A 25,040-nucleotide genomic window follows, 5' to 3' on the forward strand; every position below is an offset into this window, starting at 1 on the left:
TTTCCTCCCAATACCAGCGAGTGGAGTTTATCATAGCTTTATTCAGCAGTGTTTATGGTTTTTATTGTACTTTATCGCCCTGTAGAGAACCGCCTTGAGATTTCTTCATTTTTAAAAAATGAAAGGCGATATTAAAGATATTTTGAATAATTAAAATTTAATCACCATCATTTTTATTGACGAGGGTGCACCTGAAGTCTCTTGCTGCCCCAAAACTAAAAAGGAGCTAGGTCTTGCCTGACTGTTTACAATCCAAAATCTGGCAGGTATACCTCAAATTCTCTTCCATCCAGCTCTCGGTGACTTTCGCGTGCTGGTTATATTACCAAGGCCGTTTCTTCCCCATTTCTCTGATTCTAGATTCAGGTAGGGTAGGCCGTGTTGGTCTGACGCAGTCGAAATAAAAATATTTTTTTTAAAAAAATTGTCCAGTAGCACCTTATAGACCAACTAAGGTTTGTTCTAGTATAAGCGTTCTTGTGCATGCACACTTCTTCTGATACCATTTCTCAGAGACACTGATGAGTTCACAAGCGAGGTCCGAGTGGCTTCCCTGAGCAGCGAGCGACTCTTTCGCCCTGCCTGGTCACCAGCGGCGGAGGTCAAACTACTCCAGGTCTCTCTCTCTCTCTCTCTCTCTCTCTCTCTCTCCTCTCCTCTCTCTCTCTCTCTCTCCATCCTCCATGCCACAAGCTGTCACTTTGGGTGGTCGTCCTTTCAGCCATTATGCACGTGGACTTCGTTGCTGGAGGAGCCGAGCCTCGTCCCTGCCACTACCTTCCCTTTGTTTAAAGCCTGGATTTGAGGCGCTTGTGTTTTCCTCTCTTCTCATCGTATTATCCTTTTAAGCTGTTCTGAAGAGAGACCCCCAGATTTGCTTTATGCTTATCATTTCTTCAAAGTGCGTCGAAATATGTCTGCATTCAGAGAAACCCCCCCCCCACTGCCACCCCACCCCCACCCCCAAAGGGTTACAAAATTACCCTTTTCAGCTTCATGAAAACGGTCAACTCATGAAACTCAAATCAAGGAGTGTCTGGTATTTATACAAAACAAAATAAAAAATAAAAAATTCCTTCCAGTAGCACCTTAGAGACCAACTAAGTTTGTTCTTGGTACGAGCTGTCGTGTGCATGCACACTTCTTCAGATACACTGAAACAGAAGCCACCAGACCCTTATATATAGTGAGAAAGTGGGGGAGGGGTATTACTCAGAAGGGTGGTGGGAATGGGTGATTGGCTAATAGGTGTGGAAAAACCTGTTGACGACTGTTAACGACTGCAATTGTCTTACAGAAAAAAGCAGGGGGTGAGATGGCTAAAAATAGCTTTGTCATGTATAATGAGAGAAGAATCCAATGTCTTTGTTCAGACCAGGTCTCTCCATGGTTTTAAGTTTAAGTCTCTCCCTCTCCCTCCCTCTCTCTGTGTAGTTCATAGATAGTCTGTAGGATGCAATGGATCTCTTGTAAAAGTAATAGAGCTTTCCCTTTGCTTCCAAGAACAGCAGATTTTAGCCTAATATTAAACACTTATTCCAAAAAAGAGTACAGTAATCTGACACCATAGAAATATACTCCGATCTTAGGCATTTCCCCCTCATTAAGTGAGCACTGCAGAGTTTAATTGTCACTGGTTTCAATTGGAACTGGGTTGTACCCATAAAAGTGCTGGGTAGTACCCAGCTCGCGAAGCACTTTCCAGCCATTGATACTAAAGATTTAAGGATGTGCCTAGCTGAAATAAATGGGGCTGAGATGTGCCTAGAACTTGGAAGTAAGTTTTCCGTTGAGCTTTCTGTCCTATTTCCTAAGGAGCCCAGCTGTCAGACTACATGCGTCACATCCCGGAAATGCTCGATTTGGCAGACTTGTGGGGTTGAGGATAACGACCTGTTGTTGTTGTTAATAATAATAATAATAATAATAATAATAATAATATCCTCCCGGTGTTAAAAGGCAAGTCCCATTTACAGTAAGCATGTTTAGGATCACACAATTGACTATTATCAGCATGGGGTGTCAGGCTTCTAAAAGTCTGGCAGAGCAATCCTATGCGTGTTCACTTCAGAAGTAGTCCAACTACTGTATATTCAGTAGGGCTTAACCCGCCAGCTAAGGGTCACTGCCGCGATTGCAGCTCCCCCCCCCCCATGGATATACACGACCAGGTTTGCTAGGATCCTGATACCTGCGTATGACACAAGAGGCGAGTGAAACAATTCGAAGGACCTGCCTTTACTTCTCTGGGTTAATCGGTTTATTTCCGAACGAGGTTTATTTCCCTGTTCAATTTCTCTTTGCAACCTGTTTCTTCAGATCCAGCTTCTATTCTTTTCCTTTAAACGCCAAATCCTATGCTTGCGTGCGTGCGTGTTGGTGAGAGAGAGATGCGGGCTTCTCCTCTCTTCCAAGGCAACTGCAGTCCACAGGAAGATCACCCGGTTGCAAATCACTAGAAAAAGGCGAGATCAGCTTTGCCTTGACGCAGACCTCAGTCTCTTAACTCCTCAAACCTCTAGGTCGGCAGTCTGATTTGAAATCGTAAAATGTATTTGTGGTGGCAAAACAGTAGCCATGGAGGTTAGTGGAGAAATGTCAGTCAGGGAGACTTGGGTAGGTTTTTTTATTATTATTATTGCTGTGCCAATTGCAGTCATTGCTGTTAAGGGGTAAATAGGGTCGCCACCCCGTGCCTTTATTACCTTTGAGTAAATATCATAGTAGAAACACGGCTCGGTTCTGGATTACCGACCACCCAACGTGGGCGAACACAAAAGCTCTCCAAGCAGATCGCATGTATTTAGGGTATTTTTCGGTTGCGTTCAAACGCTAAGAGATCTAAGGCGCGTTTGTCTTGCGCGAGCGCGATTCTAAACCCTTCCACCACAATGCAGTTAAGCTGTAACAACGTCCTTCTTGCTGTAAATACTTCTTGACGCATATGGAGAGTCACAGGACCATTGGCAATCGCCAGCATCTTTTCCTTGCCCAAATTCACCATCCCTAAGCCCCGCGCAGCAACCCTCCTTCCCCTCCCCCCCCTTTTGTATTTAACTGGGAACAATGACAACAACAAAAAGACTATCCCTTCGAAGTAGGGTGGGGGGAGCTCTGTCTCCGGGCAAAATGGAACGCGATTTCAGCTGAATATCTTAGTCTGCTCCTAATCGTAACGGCCCTTGTAATAGTAATAGTACATCTACTACCTGTAGCATTGTAATAGTAGCATCTACTACCTGTAGCAAATATCAAATCTACTGGAGTCTATAGATAAGGAAATTGTTTTTTATTCCTCGGTACCTTTGGAGCAGAGTTTTATATTACACAACAAATCAGAACCATTTCTCATCCAGTTTCCCCTCCAGTGTGTGTGTGTGTGTGTGTGTGTGTGTGTGTGTGTGGTGTGAAGTAGCTTTGTGTGTTCCTTCTTCAACACATGGATTTCCCTCCTGCTCCTATTCTCACACCAGCTGTGCCTTCTCTTCACTACCTAGGCCGCCTGCTCGGGTCTAATCTGGAGATCTGCCAGATCAGGGCACCCGCTTAGAAAGAGACCGACCAGCTGCAAAACTTCGCCATTTCTATCTTCTAAAGTTACTTTCCTCCCCAGCAGCCTAGAGACTCTTCTTTCTGCCAAAAAGTGGCAGAGGGATGCAGCTTAAACTGTGCTGATGGTTAGGCAGCCTTACATATAAGGCGATGCAGTACTCTAACCTGGAATTTACCAGTGTTAGATGGGTTTTGAAGAGTAGGGGAGGATATTTAATTTATTTATTATCCTTCCTCTTCTTGTGTAAGAAAGCAAATACCTATTTCAGCAGAGTTAAAGATCAGCACCTGTGTACAGCTTATCTCTAGAAGCTTTTAGAGACGAGGAAGGTTGTATAACCTTCTAGAACAAATTAGGATATCCAAGGATGCTTAGGCAGACTTGGATCATCTTCCTTAGGTTTCCTCTTACTGTAACAAATGCACACGAAAGCTCATACCAAGAACAAACTCAGTTGGTCTTCTAAGGGTGCTTACTGGAAGAGATTTTCTATTTTGTTTCAAATAAATCATGCTTAGACGTGTTCAAGTAACAAGAACGATATAATGTTTACTCACAGCAAAGGCTTGCAGGATTCAAACAGAGACAGAGATTGAACATCAGGAAGAATAAGTTTACGTTTTCTATTGTACCCCTCCCACCACAAAAGTTTAGGAGGATATGGCATCATACAGTCGCCTGTTTGTGACTCTTTAGTAATCATGCACTTGTGGTTTAGCTGCATATTATTCTGCATAAGGCAGCTTCCTACATGGGATGAGATCCAGGTGCTCTTGCAGGAAGCTGATTTTCTAGATCCATTTCAATCAGAGTTTAAGCCTGGTTTTGGCACATAAACTGCTTTAGTTGCCCTGTCCAACTCTCAGTAAGATTGAGAGTTGGACTTCCACATAGTTTATCCACTTCCGTGTTTATTTAACTGAGAATAATATCAATCACAATGGTTATCGGCTTCATTCCACGAATTCCATCTTCCCTGGAAAACGGGTAGCGTTATACTTTGTAAAGCGCTGTGGCTTTCAAGGTACCTTCCGATTCCTATGATTTGGTTAAAAACAGTCAATCGATACACAACTGTATCAGCTGATGGCAAGAGCTTTAGCTGCAGCAGATAAGCTTACAGGTTGACTCCCATCGCATCTGAAATTCACATTCTTAGCGTCGTCCACACTGCCAATAGCCCGGTGAGGTAGTGATCCCATTTTAGGAGACAAATGACTCAGAGAACATGACATCAAGTCCCAGCTGAGTCTCAACTGCTGATTCTTTCGCTGTCTTCTTTCATTGTTGGAGATAAAAAGTCATCCGCGTTGGGGGCATTGCTTAGTTCTTATGGGAACTGCTTTACGGCGTTGTTTTGCTTGCTCAGGTTTGCTTTGGAAGGTCGCAAGGGAAACAGCTGAGCTTCGTATTCAGAAGGGTGGAGGCCAGAGTTTTGGATAAGGGGTAAATGCACGGTACTCAGTAAGGTCAGCAGTTGGATATATATCATATTTATTCTAGATTAATGATGATGATGATGATGAAATAGCATTTCTTCCTTTGCTTAAAGAAGATGTTGCCCACACACAGACTTTAGCACCTGTGGCATGCACATCTAAATAAGGGTCCATTTACTTGCTTATAACAATTGTCAGACTCAGAGAGTAGAACTGGCGAGTGGGTCAAATTATTCCACCTAAGGAATAATCAAATCTCATCTGAAACATGGAGGAGGCTAGATCATCCCATCCTGCCCTCCTGTCCTGTGGCTTATTTCTTGTTCCATTGTCCTCCCTCTTGGAGGCTCAAATGGTTGAATCCAAGCAAATAACATTTTAAAGTATTTTTTATTAAAGATTTCTTGATTTACAAAAGTATGTGCAATCTCTCTCTCTCGTATTTTTCCATGTATCATTTTTACAAATCAGTTTCATTTGTTGAGACATTGGGAAGAAAGGGGAAAGAGGTGGACGGGGGATGGGAGAAGGGGGTGGGGTCGGGTGACGACCAAGCAAATAACTTTTAAAAAACCCAGTACATAGAAAGCTAGAGGTCAGGGGGAAAGGATTTAGTCTACCTGACAGCTAGGTTTCTATGTGCAGAGATGGATTGATTGTAAGGGAAATAATTCCCTTATGCGACACTCCAACACACTACAACCTGCCACTTCATCGGCCAATTGTAATAAGTTTTAAAACAGGTCCCAAAGCAACAGAGCCCAAAGTCCCACTAGGAAGCTTTGGAGATAGGAACAGCTTGATATAAACACCCCGGTTTATACAAGGTATTGGTAGCTGAGAGCAGATTCTCCTCCACTCCACCCGAGGGAATTACCTTCCCGCCCGCCCAGCACAACGAGATTCTCCGAAGAGCTATTAAGGGGTTGGTGTACTCAGCTCTCTCAGAGGCTGAAGAGGAGCGTTTTTGGTGCCACTGGAGAGAATCCATAAGAGAAAGAGCAAATATTTGGTTCTGAAGGGCTCTTAAGGGCTGACGAGTACCATTTACTTATTTCTACACAGCAGTGTGGGCTTAGGATATTCAATAGCTTAAAAGGCTAAGAGAGGTCACTGGAGTAGAGACTTTCTCTCCTGACTCGCGAAGTTTAAAAAACAAGAACAACCCAAACCAACTTTCCTTAGTTAGAGAGTCCTTGGCAAGTATTCTAAGAGGCACCTTGAATACTTCGTCCCTCCGGGCTTCAAACTCCACACACACACACACTACCCCAGAAGCCAGGAACTGTTTGCTTTCAGGGTCAAGATTTTAATATAAAGTTCCTTTCTTTCTAGAGGGGTCGAGGAGTTGGGAGGTGGGGATAGTGGGTGAGGGGTCCCCCCCTAATTCGTTGCCATTGCTGATGGCCTCAGAAATATTGGCCTGTCCTTGAGGATACATACAAAGGAGGACCATCTCCTTTTGTGAGACCCCCCCTCCTTTTTGGCTACTGTTGTTTGCGGAGAGGAGCCGGCACCTCTCTAAGCTCTTTGCAGCCCACGCTGGCTCCGACCCATTTCTTCTAAACAGCACTATTATATTCAAGGCGGACTTTGCCTTTCCAAACAGTTGTGATGGCTGCCTTGGCTCCCATCCTCAGCCCAGCGGAGCCGAAGGGTTTGTATTGAAACCGAGGTCCATACGCAGCCTGGTCCACAACCCAGTTGAAAACCAGGGCATTTGGACGGAGACCAGTTCAGTCCCATCCACTTCCTTAAGTGTAAAAAAGGAAGCATTTATCTCCCAGGGTTTCGTCCTACCATGTTTGGGGACCCTGCTTCTAGATTGAAGTTATGAATTGATATTCAGTACACACACAAACCCCTAAGATGGCATTCAAATGCTGGTGGGCACCCGGAGCCCCTGGCTATGAATGAGTTGTTTCCCTGAAGTCGTTTCCATTTAATCTCATTTAAAAAGACATAACTAATAAATTTGTATGGAGTAGGCTGCAGTAGACGCAAAGCAGAGTCGATCGTGGTTCAAATCCCATTGAACCCAATTGAAAACCATGACAACAAGGAACAAGCTCCGATTTATCCCGGAGAGCTAAAGCACATTGTCAGGAGGCGTCAATCACCTATTATTCCCCGTCTGAACAAATGCAAAATCTTGACTGGAACAAATGCTTCCAACAGGTCCAGGACATAGGGCTACATTTCCCCTTTGTTCACAGGCTAGCAGTTGGCATGTATTTGTGTTCCCCTCGGGCCGACCACCCAGGACGTCGGGGAGGCTGATCTAGGAGGAACCAGGGGAGGGACGGGGGAGAGGGCTGGGAAGGGGGGGCGGTGGGGGGGGGAGAGAGAGGCAGGAAAGCGACTGTCACCGGGCACGCTTGATAGGTGGCTCCAATCATCACGGCCTGGGAATCTTTTATAGAGAGCCTGTCCAGTCCCTAAGAAATATGCAGGAAGTCGGCCAACTGGAGCCCCGTCTTCTGCTCATCCCAGGCCACAAATCAGCCCCAGAGACAGAGCTCTTTGAGCCTCCCCGCCTGGCGCATTATTGCTCTATTTACATTTTCAGCCGGCCAGCGGGGAAAGAGGGCTAGGAGCGGGAGGGGCGGGGCTCAGGCTCCGCTCCGCTCCGAATAGGCGCTCCGAGAGGCGTTTGTGTTGGGGCGCTGTTTGCACAGGGAGCTGCGAATCAATAACCGCAGGAGATTAAAAGAATAATCCCCCCTCCTCTCCGCGGAGATACAGGCCCATCTGGAATCATAGCGCGAAAGGAACAACAAGCCACAATTGCACGGATTAATTGATGGATTAATTAATTAATTGCTCTGGGGAAGCCTCCTGAAGCAGTCAGTATAAGGATGTGACTAAGTGATAAGACTATCAAAGTATCTGCATCATACCTTCCCGGACTTTTGAGACGTCTGGACTTGGCAGTATGCATGTATTTATAGGATTTCTAAACTGGGGAAAACAAATCATTGTGATGTATGGCATAAGCATTAAAAGATCACAAAAGCATAAAATACAGAACTATGACCAAACACTGAATTGAATTCATTCTCTAAGAAATGCTTGGCAAACCAGAAATATGTTCAGTCAAAGTTGTGTTGCCTAGGTAATGGACTGGATGAGAGTCAAGGTACTGAGGCACAATCCAGATAAGACTGAGGCACCTTAATGGGTGGCTCCTGAGACTGGATGTATGGGAGATGACCTGCTCTTGGTGGGGTTACACTCCCTTTGAGGGAGCAGGTTCATAGTTTGGGGGTACACCTGGATCCTTTACTGTCACTGAGGCTCAGGTGACCTCAGTGGAACAGAGTGCCTTTCATCCCACAGAGGCCCTATCTTCTGTTGTCTATGCTCTGGTAACCTCTAGGTTAGATTACTGCATCACGTTAATATGTAGTGCTGCCTCTGAAGAGGGTTCAGAAGCTTCCGCTGGTGCAGAATTTGGTGGTCAAGTTGCTCACTGAAGGCAAGGCAGTTTGAGCATATTAGAAAGATCCTGGCCTAACTGCACTGGCTACCAATTAGTTTCCAGGCCCACTTCCAAGTGCTGGTTTTTACCTACAAAGCCTTAAACAAGTCAGGACCGCAGTATCTCAAGGACCACCTCCCCCCATCTGAATTATCCCAGACCCTGTGATCATTATCTGAGGCCCTTCTTTGTGTGCCTCCTCCATGAGAGTCTGGAGGGCAGCAACTCAAAAACAAAACAGTTTACTTACATTTCAATGCAAGCAGCAAATATATCAAACTGGTATGCAGGTAAAAATACTTATTAGTTACAAAATACAAATTAGTTTCCAAAGTGGAGTCTGGGTTCTGGGCAGAGCCAAGGCATGTACAATGTTCACATTGCTGGCTTGAAAGAAACAGAAGGAGAGTTCAGACAGGGAGTACATAAAATTATCTTTTTGTTTGAAATTCCCACCAAAGCATTAAGAAAGTGACCTCAAACAGTCCATTTTTATTTATTCAGGTGTGCCTTTCTGGCAATCATGCATTTGTGATTTTCTGTAAATCCTGCAATTTCTAGCCTGTGTAAACCACAGTGCCATCACAGGTGTCCTTGCCCAGAATGCCTGGCTCTGCTCTGAGAAAGGATCCCTATGGCCCTTCCTCAGAACATGCAGGGAGGCCATGGAGAGGATGACAGAGAGTTTAGTCTCACCTTCTTTAGTTTCACCAGGGTGGTGGTGGTAAACAGTGTCGCCAACAACAACAGGAAGGCTGGCAGGAGGTAGCTAATAATGAGGTAAGTGGGTAAAGGTGTGCACCCTGTTATCTGACTCAGTTCTCTCCTTCTGCCTCATGACTGGGTGGGTCCTGCCTTCTTGAGCTGGAAGCTCACATTTGTTGGACTGAAGTGAATCCAGTGCATTTAAGTAGCAGTTTGTTTGAGTTGCAATTGAATCTGATTAACCCCATTGAAATAAATCACATGATATTTTTCGTTTTACCCTAAACCATCATGCAAACCTTTAGCACATAAACACTGAAATAAGTGCTGTGTCTAATGGAATTCAGAATGCAGGTAGGTTTTGTATGCCTGTAAATTGATGCCAGTTCTCAGTGTTTGGAATTAAGGCAAATTTGGTTAGTCCCCTGCATGTCAAATATGCAGTATACCATTTTCTCACAGAGAGGTTCATCAAATAAGTTAAGCAGGGGATGCATAGCTAAAGATTAAGTTACCACTTCTATTTTGAATAATTCCAAAATCTTTTCATGCTCAATTAATATGCCGCAAGAGAGTGAGCAGACTTTTGTTGAATTGTTCCTAGGATTTCATCTTAAGGTCTCCCAGCCAAACAGATTAGGTGGAAATCAATTATGTTGAAATCAGTATCTAATAGGATTGAGATGGGAGATATGTGGAGAGTCAATTGCTTCAGAACTAGGAAAGAAAACATCGGTAACCACTTGTTCCTTATAAATTAATTTTTTAAAAAATTGTCCAGTAGCACCTTAGAGACCAAATAAGGTTTGTTCTTAATTGTTCCTTAATTACTAACTGAATTGTTGATTTCAAATCATATTTCTAATAGATTGTCATTGTCATTCTGAGAGATGGTCATTGTTGCTGACAACCTGGGTATAGCTATGGAATCCAGCAATTGCTTTGACCCTATGGGGAAGAAATATTCCCTACTGCTGATGTTAATGCATATCTGGTCCCCTTGATGCATTTTTCAGAAAATCCAAGTTTGCAAATTGCAATACAATCCAGATTGAAAAGCACAGAGCCAGCTGGATGGGGCCCCACCTGGTGGCATCCTTGCTCTAAAGCAGATGCAATACTGCCCATAGTGATTCTATAACTTGCCTGGCACCAATTTTGTTCTGGTATCATCATCATCATCATCATCATTATATACTGCCTTCATTAAAGGACCACAGGGTGGTTTACAGTATAAATACAAAAATGCATAATAACAGACAAAACAATACCCTGGTTAAAAGTGGCCCCAGACACGGAGGACTTCCTGTCATACCTGCTCTGGAGCTTCCTCCCTCTGTGTGTGACCAGGAAGATGGGCATGACCCTAGCTTACCAGATAAAAGGGTTGGCCATGCAACCATCTCTCTCTCTTACCATTTGAACTCTTACTAGCTTACTCTCTTACTTTCTTACTCTCACTCTTGCTCTCCTGGCTCTTAGCCAGCGCATGGCTCAACCTTCACATAGGCTGGAGCCCTCAAGCAGAAAGTCTGAGATGTAGCTCAGACTTCTTTTCACTGTAACCACAAGATAAAGCCTGCCTTCAGTTTATTGGTGTGAACAGAATATAAGTAAAACTTTATTCTTACTTTTAAAGAAGACTGTGTTGTCTTATTATTATTTAAAGAGGGAAATAAAGGGGAAACTTGCCAGGAACAATCCAGACTGGATTCTAATGAATCAACAAATTGCTTCCAATAAGTAGCAAAGGGAATGTGCTCTGCTGTTTACTCACTAGCGTGAGTGAGGAGGGATAATATCAAAATGATATATCCTCTCCTACCTTCCTTAACATTCCCACGAAAAGGTCATAGATTGTATAATTAGCCAAATGCCTTGTTGAGGAAGAACGTACCTTCTGCATTTCCCCTGTTTAACTAGCTAGCACTATCTGAAAAATCTTAGAATCATAGAATTGTGGGGCTGAAAGGGAATGTGGGGTCATCTAGTCCAACCCCCTGCAATGCCCTCATTGCCTCACTCCCCATTCTGGACCTTTTTCTAAGCTTAAGTGTAACCAATCTGCTTACTTTTGTGTCCCAAACCCATCTGACTCTGGAAAACAATGCCTATAATGGACAATAAAACAATATAAAACAATGCCTATAATGGACAATACCTAAACTATGTACATTTTTCTTCTTCCCTTAAAGGAGAGTGCCATTTCCTCCCTGAGCATCCATCTCACAGATGGCTGTCTTGCGTTCTTGGGATCCAGCTGTCAGCTGCTGCTTCAGAAACAACCTTCTTTTGTGGTAACTTTCTACAGAATGATTGTAACTCTTAACATTTTTTTTGACATGACATTTCCCACTAAATTAGACAATTGGTTTATCTAAAGTTGGTTTGCTGCTTTTGTGGAATGTAATCCACTGGAGCAGTCAAGTACAACATTTACTGTTTGCCTAGAGTGGATATGCAAGGGAATGTTGGTTCAGCCAGTTGAGCTTCCTGTTACACCTGGTCTGGAGCATCCTTGCCTTTGCATGTGACTATTGTGGGATGTAATCCACAGAGAGCAGTCAAGTACAACATTCCTTGTAATACTAGAGAAGACATGTGAGGAAATGTTTGGTCCAGCCAGTCGAAACTTCCTGTTCCTCCTGACTGGTGCATCCTTCCTTTTGCATGTGATAGAAGGTGGGCGTGACCTAACCTGTCCAGGTAACAAAAGAAGAGTCATGCAGCACAGCTCTTTTTTTTTTTTGACTCCTTCTTCTTTTGACCAGCTTTTAGCTAGGACTGCTCTGCTAGCTCTCAGCTAGCAGAACAGTGGGATTATTCCCCCATATATGGTGATCCACATGTACATATTTGTAACTAAGTCTGCCTTCAGCGATCCAACTGTGAACTGATGTAAGTAAACTTCTTTTATTGACTTTGAATAAGATTGTCACATCTTTATTCTTTTAAGAGGGATTAAAGGGAATTTACCAGGAAGACTGAATTGTATAATAGTGAGAGGCTTACACAAGCCTGCAACCAGCTATTGTATCTGCTGTGCTTGTAAAAAGGGAATGTAAACTCTGCTAAGTAAAGGAATTTGCTGGCACAAGTTAGGAAGGATTTAATAAATAATATATCCTCTCCTGCCACCCTGAATATTCCCACAACTAGTAGGGTGTGACCTTTCCAGACCTGGTAAAAGGCCAAGTCATGTAGCCACCTTCTTTCTTCTTTTTCGTCCTGCCTGCCTCCTGATTCACCTGGACTGCATCTCCAATGGGGTAAGCCTGTTTGTGCATATTTGTAACTTTAAGCCTAAAGCTTGCCTTCAGGGATCACACTGTGCCCTACCTGATCGTGAGTAGAACTACTCTTCGTTACTTACAAATAAGACTGTTGTGTCTTTATTCTTTGAGGAGGGATAAAAGGGTCTTACCAGGAATAATAGAACATATATCAATCTGGGCAAGCCAGATTGAATTGCTTATTATCTTAAGAGACTCACACGAGTCTGCAACCAGCCTTCTTGCTGTGTAAAAGGAGGAATGCACTCTGCTGTATAAAGAAACTTGCTAGCGCGAGTTAGAAAGGATAATATTAATCAATATATCCTCTCCTGTTACCCACAACATTCCCAGTTTTTAGCTTCATTTGTGTTATGTGTGGATGGGGGTGGGGAGTGGCATGAGTTTATGCCACTGGATTGAAATAACTTGAAAATAGATCAAAATATCCCTTCTACACTGTTCCCCTCCACCCAGGCAGGAGTGGAATAACTCCACCTTCTGTGAACACTGCTGTCAACCCAGCCCAAAATGAGCCTCACCGATTCCAGTACCAACCACTCTAAAGCAGATGTGGAGAGTCCAGGGCCCCTCCATATGTTGTTGGACTCCAGCTCCCATCAGCCCCAACCATCACTACCAATGACTAGGGATGATGGTGGCTGTAGTCACACAACAGCTGGAGGTCAAGGTGTTCCCCACCCCTGCTTACTCCAGTTTAACACCATTGAACGTGTATGATCTGTGTGCACAAGTACTTCTGAAGCCCCCTGAGATTAACACCTATCCCTACAGCTTTCTATATAATTTAGTTTCAAGTAAGTGTGCTTAGGAATGCTGTTCCATCTTTGAGTTTTGAATTTATTTATTTTTTGCCAAAGGATCCTTTCTTTCTTTTTCTTTTGCAGGTTTGCAGGAAGTTGCTTTGTGGTCCATCTAGTGCACTGGCAGGCAGTTACTCTTCAAGGTTTGGAGCAGAAGTCTTTCCACCCCTACGTAGAGATGCTGGGGATTGAACGCAGAATCGACAGCATGCAGAGCCTTTTCTCTCCCACTGAACTGTGGCCCTTCGCTAACTTGGCTGCAAGGAAGGCTCACACCTCTGGAAAGCAGAAATCAATGGTTTGGAGTAGATGACCCTCATGGTCCCTCCCAACTCTACAATTCTATGATTCTATGGTTTGGCCTCCACTAGATGATGGGTCGAGCTAGGAGTCTACGATACTCTTTGGAAACAGGATCCCGGTCCTACTGACGGAAAGGGCTTCCTGGGAAAGCGTTTTCGCGACCTGGGAAGCTCAGCCACGCTGGTGCCGCCCTGGCGTTGGGCGGAGAGGGACTCAAGAGCTGTTCCCGTGGGGTACGCCCCTGAATGTTTGAGGCGCGAAGGAAAGCCCTGCGCACCCTGCAAAGAAGAAGGGGACCCATTGAGGCTGAATCCTGGGTAGCTGTGCCCCCGAAGTGGTTCCCAAACCGGGAGAAGAAAACAAACAATGAATAAATTCCTGCATTCTCGTGAAAAGGCTGAGGAGCGAGGGAGGGCTCGAAGCGTAAAGCAAGCGAGCCCCGGACAAGCGCTGCGGATGTCTCTGCGAGGATTCACTTTGTGTGCTCACAGAAGGGCGGAGGGGCTGGCGAGGGCGGCTGCTGGTCCCCGCATACCACCCAAGATGTTATTCACGGCGAACAATTACCATTATCTGTCCCCACTTTGGCCTAATCAGACAGAATCTGTAACACTGAAAGCTGCTTCCTGCTGGCTTTGGGGAGGGGTGATTCTGTGGGGGGTGGGGAGAGAGGGGGTATGGGTAGGGGCTGCGTGTGTGTGCGTGCGGGGGGGGGCGAGGTTGCCCTTACTCCCCATTAGAGCTTGAGCACTTGACTAATTCAGGTACTTAGCATCCCATAGACAGGGACGGTTTGAAAGCAGCCCGTGTTGACGCTGGGGAGGAGGACTGTTGATATAAACAGGAGCCCCCTCGGTAAGCGACACTAATCTCTCGCCGGAGGGGAAGCAGGGATGAGCCTCCGGCCGAGCCTTCCCGGCACCCAGTAGCTGCGCTCTCCTCGCCTTAGCCTGCCCATCACCGCCACTGCCGAGGACTAAGAGGCAGCGGCGGGCATCTCTGCCATGACTACCGTGGGCAGGATCAGCTTCACGGTGCGGAGCCTTTTGGATTTACCCGAGCCAGAAGGCGGCGGAGGCAAGGAGCAGGACCACAGAGAGGGATACGGCCGCTCCCTGTACCGGGAATGGATGGAAACGGACAGGAGCCAGTATCTGTGTGAGTGGGGGGCGGCAGAGATCGCATAGGGGGAGTGGGGAAGATCCGGGAAAGGGGGGGGGAAATAAAGGCGACCACCATCTTAGAGGGAGATGTAACAGGCGGGGAGATAAAGGGGACGTGTTGGTCACCGAGAGATATTGAACCCCAACAATATTGAACCCCAACAATATTGCTGGCCAGAGGTGATGGAAAGGTGTGTGCGTGCGACAGAGAGGGGAAACCCACCCCCCCACCAAAGGGAAATCGATAACGCTATGCATTGAGGAGTTATTGATCGAGAGATGTCATATTTGACTTTCATACATATCGCTCGAGTACACAGGTGTGTGTACACGGACACAGGGACGCCCACACACTCGTTACTCGAAGCAAGGCAGAAATACATTTCTTCCTATCATAAAGCTTACTCCAGGCAAAACCGTGAGATCCATGTAATAGCCTTTGTGCTTAGGATTGGTCCAGCTTAGTATCGTCTCCTCCGCGCTGACATCTTCAAGATGGCACATATGCGTCTGTTCAGATATTAATATAATATGTATTTACTAATTGGTCACATATTATATACTAAAACTATTACGACATCACATGTAGGGTTATTTTTTTGTTTCTTGACGGTGCCTTTTACCTCGACTATTAATGCTTTGCCGATTATATGTCTACCATACGAATTAAAGGACACTTCCTCAGCAAAAAAATTCCATTGAATGAACGTGTGCCTAGATGAAGATGTTGGCAAATATAATATATGATTCTACAGTCTTTTTAAAAAAGATCTCTATTCATTGTTTTTTTATAATTGTTTAGATGCAGACTTCATAGAGATATATTTTCCCACCTTGTGAAAAATCAAAACATTTTCCGTAGATAAAAATAAGAAACCAAGCTCAGCCCAGTATACAATCTATACCACAGTAGCTGTAATTAGTTAATATTACTGTAGTAATTATAATGTAGAATATGCTTGTATTGCTGGGTAACAAGATTAGATCCGTGGCTGTCTTTTGTAGTTTCTTCCCCGAGGGGCTCAGTTTGTTTAGTTACGAAACACGCTTCAGTATATCCCTAGGCAATTTCCCCATCATAGCGGATTTCTACGGTCTGTCTTTCCTTCACCACCGATTTCTGTTTCCAAGTAATGGCTCTTAAAGCACTGTAGTCCATTTCTGTGGTAGTTAGTATGTACGCATGTACCAAATTCCAGCCTTTCTGCAGAATCCATGACTTAGATCATGATGGTAATATAATAGTGAAAGATGATCTGACTCATCCATCCATCGATGCATTTTTGTTCTAAGCCCAATAAATTCCAGCATTTGGATTTACGTCCCATTGGTCTGAACTCTATCTGAATGCTAACCAAGTTATGGGCAAAATCCAGCCACACTTATGTTTATATATATATAATATATTATATATATATAATATATTACACACACCACACACACACATATATAATATATAATATATATATATGCCGAAAGTTCATACCAAGAACAAACTTAGTTGGTCTCTAAGGTGCTACTGGAAGGAAATTTTTTAAAATTATTTTGTTTTGACTATGGCAGACCAATACGCTACCTACCTGCAATTGATTTCAGTGGGAGATGTAGCCACCTGTTTTGATTTCCCTTTGAAATCAATTGGACAGCGCTTAATTTGGGGTGGCTAGGCAGTGATTTTTGCTTCCACCTCAGTGAGGTTTGGAGAAATGTTCGAACTATCAAGGAAAATGAGGGGGGCGGACTTAATGAAATCCACACGTACAAGCCTCACTCCTGCCGAATGTGCTGCCTGCAGCCTTCTAAAAGATCCCCTCCCTACGATCTCCCTATAGCCTTTTCGGGCTGCCGTTCAGTCCGATCCTATGCATATTTGCTCAGAATTAAGTCCCACTGGATGCGAAGAGACTCCCAAGTAAACGCGCCCAAGATTGCGACCTTCGATGGAAGTAGCTTTGGTTCCACCGAATGGGTTTACAGGCTCTATGCCAGCTAAACCTTTAAAGCACACATACCCCATTAATCCTGGGAACTGTAGTTTGCGAAGAGTGCCGAGAATTGCAGTTCTGTGAGGAGTACACTATAGTTGCCAGATTTAATTGGGTGAGTGGGTGTGCTAGAAATGGATGTTGTGTACGCAGCTTAAGTCCAAGTCAACGTGTTTCCGGTCATTTCGCCAATAGTTTAAACTCCCTTGTAGTCAAGATGAGGAGCGTAGTGGGTCGTTTTCCAGGCCTCGGCTCTGAGTTCACCAAAAGCAGATCCCCTGGTTAATTACAAGAGTCTGTCGCTCCAGAATATGCTTCCCGTTTGGCTCAATGTTTCCAGAAGCGGAGTAGCAGTTCTTGGAGATCTAAGGACGCTTCCTATTGTGGAAGAGGAACGGCTTGCATCTTAAATCTCCGGCACTAAACGAGTCCAGTCCATTTACAGACAGAGTAATAACTCACAACGTGTACTAGCTTATTTAAAATCCTAATAACCCAGCTCAGTCTTCCAAAACGCTTCTTAGGAAAATGGTGCGCCCCGAGGGCTTCCTAGTGGGGTTTCCAGAGGCCATAAACCCTGGCAGGTATTCTTGCTGATGCGCCTCCATTCCGATTTTCTCCATCCGCTACTTCGATGAGAGCTGGTCCCTCGCTGAAGGCGAGGAGGTGGGGAGAGATTCTTGTCACAGAAACACAGACAGGAAGAAAGACCCATTGGTTCCTAGAAGTATGTCTCACGCACCATATAACCAAAACACGCCCTTTAGCCATTAGTAAATCCACCAGGAATATCACTTCCACATACACACCCACCATCCATGCTTAGGATAACAAACGCGATGAACCGCATCTTCTCTTCTTTTAGTTTACTAAGGCGAGCTTGGGGGGCTTCCGGGAGATCTCCCGATCTAACCTTACGCTTGGAGACGGCGCATACAAAGGGTACTTCAAAATAGATGTTGAGTTGAGCCCTTGCAGTTGTGCGTGTGTGTGTATGTATGTATGTATGGGAGAGGCAATAAGAAGGATGAGAAAGTTTAGTAGATTTTTGGGCATTCGATAAATGTCAAACTCTCACTCTTCTTGTTCTTTTCTCACATTCACTCTCTCACATATACACACACCCTACAAACCACCAAATGCACCAACCATTGTTATTTACTGTTTTGCAGCTTTATCAACCGCTGCAGCTACCCAAGTATGATTAAAAAATATAAGATAAAACGCAAAAGTTTAGGAACTCAGCGAGCTAGAAGCAACAAACCCATTTCTACAATTGTACAATTAATATTTCGTAAAAGGACTGGCTGGAGCTCATTGAAATCAAGGGGAGATATTTGCTATTCTAAAACTCTTCCAATAGATAGGGTAAGATAAAAGAACGATATTTCATCAAGATGATAGCTGAAAGGAAATCTTGCCCGCCGTCTCGTGCCTAACTCGCGTGACACAGAGGCGGTATCGCTGCCTTCTCAACGCAAACCACAGGAAGCGGTTTCGGCTGCGCAACTTCTCCCGCGTCCTAGTGCTGCTCCTGTTCCTCTCGGGGTTCTTGCTGGAGTGGATTGGTGCTCCAGGAGACCAGTTAACGTCAGTCTCCAGTGTTGTGGGCTGGCAAAAAAAAAAAACATTAAACTATACTGTACATAAAATAGCCACATTTAAAAATCAAGATGAGCGGATGAGAAATTAGCTCCAGAGAATTCCAAGAATCATCTCTAGGTAAGGTTGGAGAGCTACTGCCGTGGATGGACCAATGGTTTGATTTAGTATAAAGCAACTTCGTGGGTTCCTGTGTAAATCCTACCCTATCCATCATCAAAGCCCTGTCCAAATAAAAAGGTCACAGTGCCCAAATAAAAGCACTACCATTTCATTCGCTTCGGCTTTGTCGGATCTCCAGAGAAAATGGCTATGGGTAGTTGGGCAGATTTATTTGTGTATTTTATGTGTGGCTATAGCTATATATTCTAGAAATACACATACCAGGTAAAAGAAAATACTTCTTCGCGCAGCGCACAGTTAAACTATGGAACTCACTGCCACAGGAGGCAGTGACAGCCACCAACTTGGATGGCTTTTAGACAGGATTGGACAGATTCATGGAGGAGAGGGATATCAAGGGCTACTAGCAATGATGACTATGTTTCTGAATGCCTGTTGCTGTAAACCACAGGACGTGAGAGCCTACTCTTAGGCTTAACTCCTGTTTTCCACAGGCATCTGGTTTCCCACTGTGAGAGCAGATGCTGGACTAGATGGGCCATGGGCCTGATCCAGCAGGCTCTTCCATATGCCTCTTTCTCCACACACAGCATAATGTACCATTCAGATCTAACCTATATGCCGGATCCACTGTACAGTATTTCATTGATGATGATGATGATGATGTTTCGACTGCGCTTTCAGTCTTCCGGAGTTTCCTAATCCTCGCTTACATGCGCCCCTTTGCAGCGGTAAATAAGCAAATGATAACCACGAAACGGGATCTAACGCGCCTGCCTTGTCTCCTTCCCTCCCCAACCCTTGTCTTGCCCCGTAGCTTCGGACGAGAGTGGCCCTGAGAGCAGATCGCGGCCGGCCGCCGCCTCGACGCGAGCGGACGAGGATGACGAGGAGAGAAGAAGAAGCGCAGGGTGCTCTTCTCCAAGGCGCAGACGCTGGCGCTGGAGCGGCGCTTCCGTCAGCAGCGCTACCTGTCGGCCCCCGAACGGGAGCAGCTGGCGCACTTGCTGCGCCTGACGCCCACCCAGGTCAAGATCTGGTTCCAGAACCACCGCTACAAGATGAAGCGCGCCAAGGGCAGCGGCGCCGGAGGAGAGCGCGCCGGGGAAGGAGCCGGCGCCGGAGGAGCGGCGGCGGCGGCGCCTCTTCTACGCAGGGTAGTGGTGCCCGTGCTGGTGCGCGAAGGCAAGGCGTGCCAGAGCTGCAGCGGCGCGGCGCAGGACTACGGCGGCGCCCAGAGCGCGCTCGGCCTCCAGGGCTACCCGGCTTTCCCGCAGGCCGCCTCGCTGAGCCTCTTCCCCGCCTACCAGCACTTAGCGCCGCCGGCCCTTGTCTCCTGGAACTGGGGATGAGGAAGGCGCCGAGGACGCGGACAGGTTTCCAGAAGGAGAAAGACACATACACACACACTGGACCTCGCCTGCCCTGGGGCGACGTCTTGGACTGGTGCCTTCATCTCGCGAGGCGTTGGCTTGGATAGGACTACTTTAGAGTAAAATGAGTCGCGGATCCCAACCAGTAACATCAAATCCCCAGCAGCTTGCTTCCAAGGGAAGCGGGCCCAATCCTCTCTCCCGCCTCTGCCAAATTATCTTTACGCGGAAGTAACCGTGGGATCTTGAAGGCTGCAAATCCTACGCAGTCTTCCTGGGGTTAAATTCCAAAGAGATTTGCAGATAGGAACGCGTATAGAAGGAAGGGTGCAAAGTTAAGATCACCCAACCCGGGTTAATTTCCCTTCAACACACACACACACACACACACACACACACACTGTGTTCACAGTAGGCCTAAGGGGTCGGGAAAATATGGGGATTTTCTACCCATGGCTATCGGTGAAATGGGATGGCAGCCCTCATGAACGATTGTGAGTAGCAAAGCCACGAATGGTAGTTGTTCCGGATTAATAGACAGAAGTGTGGGAGGGGTTTCGGGTCCTAGTGTCACTTGGAAAAGAACAGAATTCAACGGGACTTCCCTGTCAATGTTGTGAGGATCGGAATGCCTGGCGTAGCTAACCTCGATCGTCTCCCTAACCCTGTTTTTGGCCTTTTCTTTTAGAAAGCTGGCCGAAAACATAGTTGTTGTTGGTTTTTTTTTTAAAAAAGAAGAAGGTTGAATTTCATTCTAAACAAAACGAATAGTGAGTTGCTTGTATCAGACTTAGTTTATTTTCAAATAGAACTTTCTTACCCTGATCAATAAATCGGATTGTTGGCAAACAAAAACACCCTCGGGACCTGTGTCTTTTGACAGAAGAGGCCGGCATCACCCAAGATGCGCGCTTGCCATAATCCCCAAAGTCCCATATCATTCACTATTTCTGATGGGACCATGCCGGCAAATTCAGGTTGCCCTCTTAAAGTTAATTGGTGCTACAAACTCCCTCCCCGCAAAAGAACGGGGGATAAGGAAAGTGGGGGGGGGGGATGCACTGGAAAGTGTGAGGCTAACAATTGCTTGGCCAAACTTCATATTACCAGCAAACAAATCAGAACAAGGCTCAATTCCTCTTTTCGCAAAAGTTGTGCACACAAAAATCAAGGCCGAATGATCCAGTAAGCTGGTGTTTGGGAGCGACCAAGGCCTCTACCCTTCCGGAAGGATCCACTAAATTCCCTTTTAAATATCTTTTGGATGCCGTTGCCTGGTCATTTGGAATTCCGGGATTAAAATCAGTCCCGCTGAAGTTCGCGGGGTTCGCAAGACAGTAAACGCTCAGAAGGTCGAATTGCTTGCCTTCATTTATGCCGAAGGGGCAATTTACACCGGAAAGAGTGACTGTCAAGTGACAAGCTGTTAGGGAGATGCTTGACCCCTCCCCCTCCCCTCACTCTGGGGTGCTTTCCTGCATATGGGCTTCCAGGACTGTTAGCAAGGCTAGGACCCCTTCGCGGTAGGAAAGCAACACAACACGCACACACACAGAGAAAGAGGGAGAGGGAGAGGGAGAGGGAGAGGGAGAGGGAGAGGGATCCACAGTCTGCGATCTGGCAAATTTGAATGTACCACCAACTCGTCCCATTAATGCAAGGCTACTTTAATCAATGTGATTGCCATTAAATGTACCATACGAATATGTACAGGAAGACGGATGCTCTGAACTACCGGTAAATATTTGTCCTAAATATATAGTTAAAGTCAATGGCTGTACCCAGAATTTACATGGTGAACTAATACTTAAAGGCATTGCAGTAAAGCAATCCAAGGGCCCGCTCCGACCCAATTACACGGACACCGCTGGCTTCGAAAAATCAATTTGCTTCAACTGCAGTTTCGCACGTGCTCAAATATCTCCAGCTGAAATACAAGTTGACTTTGGCCGGATTTATAAGAAACGTATCAAAAAATAGGATACAGTATATTACCGGTATTCAAAGCGTTGCATTCAGAAACTGGGAAAGGAAGCCATATATATATATATATATATATATATGTATCCCGGAACTTTGCCCGGGACCCTTTTCCTTGGAAAGGAACCTAAAACAGCTGGTTTCTTCCAAGCTTCCTGAAAAATGCCTCCATTTCTTATCGCATAATAAACGTGCATATATACAAGCAGAGCAGTAGTAGTAACAGCAGCAGCACCAGCACCACCACTGCAGTCATTATAGCACAGCCCTTCCAATATTCTGCCACCTCCCTTGTTCGATTGTCCTTTTTGATTTGATGCTGTCCTTATTTTTGCAAGTGACAGTACCGAGAATGTATATATATTTTCCAAACAGCTCTTACGACAGGAAAGAAACCGGCTCTGACTTGTTTTCGCGATGCTGTTTTGTAACAATTGCGCACATTTTCACTAATTGCTTGCAGGGCGTGGGGGAGGTTAACCGAGCGATTTTCTATCGAGGATTTTCTCGGGTTCCCCCACGTATTGTCAGCCGCAATGCTTTAAGAATGAAGACTTAAACGGAACCCGTCGAAGTTTCTCACTTTTCAAGACTGAGATGAAAGGCAGGATTTTTTTTTTTAATTCCTTTGCGTATTTCCGGACTCTTTTAAATGATTTTAGGATGGGAACCTGGTACCTCCTTCATTGGCAAGCAGCATAATCTCAATCGTGATAGCAGAGGAAGTGATCTGTGTTGGGTGGAAGAATTGAAATTCTTGTGCAAACAGTGCAGGTTGGATTCTGAACTGGTCCTCTGACCTCCGCATCTCTCGCCTTCTGCGAAGTCCGAAAGTGGTGGTCCTTCCTTCGCTTCTCTTGGCGACCTGGAGGTGGAGGTAGAGAGATGGGAGTTGTGCGCATTCTCTCGAATGCCAATTAAGAGGAATATTATTGACCCTTTGGTTTGGCTGGATGGCTTCTTAGGCCAAGGGAAGGGGGGGGAGAGTCTGCTCAATATTATACTAGGAGAATATTACTGACCCACTCCTTTAGGACGAATGGTTTCTAGATGGAACCCTGACTCTTTAGTAGTTTTCACAATGTACGGCTGCTTTTACTTTTTAATGATTTTGTTTTATTTGGGTATTCTAGTTTTTCAGCTTTACTGCTACTTGTGCATGCGTATTTTTGAGTTTACAATCTGTTGTTGTTTTGTAAACTGCTTAGAGACTGCCTTGGCCTTAAGTGGCATACAAATAGATGAAGAAGAAGAAGAAGAAGAAGAAGAAGAAGAAGAAGAAGAAGAAAAGAAGAAGAAGAAGAAGAAGAAGGGCTTCACTTCCCACCAGGACTGGTGCCAAAGAAGGACGTTTGCCCGGGTGTGTCCCTTTCTTTAAAACAGCTCATCTGAAAATGGACTCTTTTCAATTAAGCGCACCTCTTGCTTTTGACCATCCCTCATCTTGGCGCAGGATCAAATTCTCTGGGCATTGATTGGTGGTCGACCACAAAGCACCCTCTCTCTCTCTCTCTCTCTCTCTCTCTCTCTCTCTCTCTCTCTCTCTCTGTGGTGTGTGTGTGTGTGTTTGCTTGTGTGCCTTTGGCTGCAGTGGGCCTTCTGAGTCCCATTGTTGTGGAGGGCCGGGGGTCATTGTGTGATGCCCAACTCCGTGGTGGTGGTTTCAAGAAGACATCTGAGTGGGGAGCAGAAGGATATTCGGGTCCAGCTTCTTGTTTCCGGGGTTGGGGGTTGGGGTGGACAGTCCTTGTTGTCACCTGTTTTTTTGTCTCAGCTGCTGGCCACCTTGTCTTCCATATGGTTGGGGTTATCTCCGAAGAATCTCCCAGAGAATCGCTCCCTTAAACCCCCTTTTGTCTCGGGAGTTGAAAAGGGCATTGTCATGCCTGAAAGGGACCAAGACAAAAAAATCCCCGCACTGTTTCAATTCAGGACTGTTTAATCAGTCCCTAGTGACAATTTTATAGGTTTTAGGCGGCACAATGGTATCTTTGAAAACCTTGTGGCCTTCAGGGGAGACAAAGAGCCCGAATTTTATGGGCTTACAACGCAAATTAGAACGATGCCAACATGGAAGGGAGATTATCAAATTTGTATCATAAAAAGCCTTTATAACAAATGATTGGGTGGGGGAGGGGCTGCGACTTCTAGCAATAGACTTTGTAGAAGATAGACTGGAAGCTACTTTGCATGTTAACTCTTCGCTTAAGCCTTGCTTAGGCTTTGTTGAATTCCTGAATATAACCTGGCACTTATTCCCCGCCCCCCACCTCCCACCCCAAATTGGTTTTTACCGTAAACAACCCTCTGCCTTATTCAAACAACAAAAACAGCTTTGCATACTTCATGAAACATTCTCTCAAAAAGTAATATTTATGAAAGTGGCAGCAGATTGATCCAAACAGAAATTCTTTGGAAGTATCTCCTGCTGAAATAAATGTGGCACAGCCACCTCCCCACCGCATCTTGCAAGTTTGTTTCAGTGGTGACTGTCCTCACCCTGCTTCGAGCCCTCTATGATTAGTTTAGCACTGGGGAGCCCATGATGTGCCCAGTCTCGATAAAAGGGCTGTAGCTCATCAGCTTTCAATACAGAAGGTCTCCGCTCAATATCTGGCATAGGTTCTCTGGAAGATGAACCTGATGAAATGAATGCCTGAAACAGTGCAACCGCGCAAAGAAGTTGAAGGGGGGGGGGGAGTTAAGTCACGCGCAAGGAAATCACTGCTATGAAAAACTGCTTCACAAACCCAGGTTTTATCACTTGATTTCTCTATCCTTGGGCAGTGGAATGTGGGAACCTGGCTGCTCCATTGAAAAGTACTGCAAGTAAGGAGCAGTGAGAATTCTTTGTGATGATGTGCAATCTGGGATGGCTTATTTGCACACTTAGCACACACACAGTGCTTTTTTCTAAAAATAAATAAAAAATATTGGGGATACTTTCATTTTCCTACTCATATTGAAATACTGCCCCTCAATGAGGACAAACAAAATGTTTAGGGGTATGCATACCCCTGTGTACCTCCAGAAAAGAAGCACTGCACACACCCATCATCATTGAAAATTCCACTAAATAAGTTTAAAAATATATGCATGTGTGAACCAGCTCAAAGAGGTGCCTGTCAACATGGGCAAGTTGGGTCACATGTTACATCTTCTACAGGAATGATCCACTTGGGAGGTTTAAGTTAAGGTTATTAGACGTCCCCATTTCCCGGGGACAGTCCCCAGATT

General features: G+C 45.3%; 1 protein-coding gene across 1 annotated transcript; it reads left to right on the plus strand.

Moving 5' to 3' along the window:
* Positions 1 to 14,291: 14,291 nt before the first annotated feature.
* On the plus strand, positions 14,292 to 19,835 carry NKX2-8 (NK2 homeobox 8). The gene is given in 3 exon segments (XM_033173067.1): positions 14,292 to 14,735; positions 19,268 to 19,342; positions 19,345 to 19,835. Coding segments are annotated over 3 exon segments (687 nt in total). The 5' UTR covers positions 14,292 to 14,581; the 3' UTR covers positions 19,803 to 19,835.
* Positions 19,836 to 25,040: the final 5,205 nt, after the last annotated feature.

This window comes from Lacerta agilis, chromosome 1, assembly GCF_009819535.1.
Source record: "Lacerta agilis isolate rLacAgi1 chromosome 1, rLacAgi1.pri, whole genome shotgun sequence".
NCBI classification, from domain to species: Eukaryota; Metazoa; Chordata; class Lepidosauria; order Squamata; family Lacertidae; genus Lacerta; species Lacerta agilis.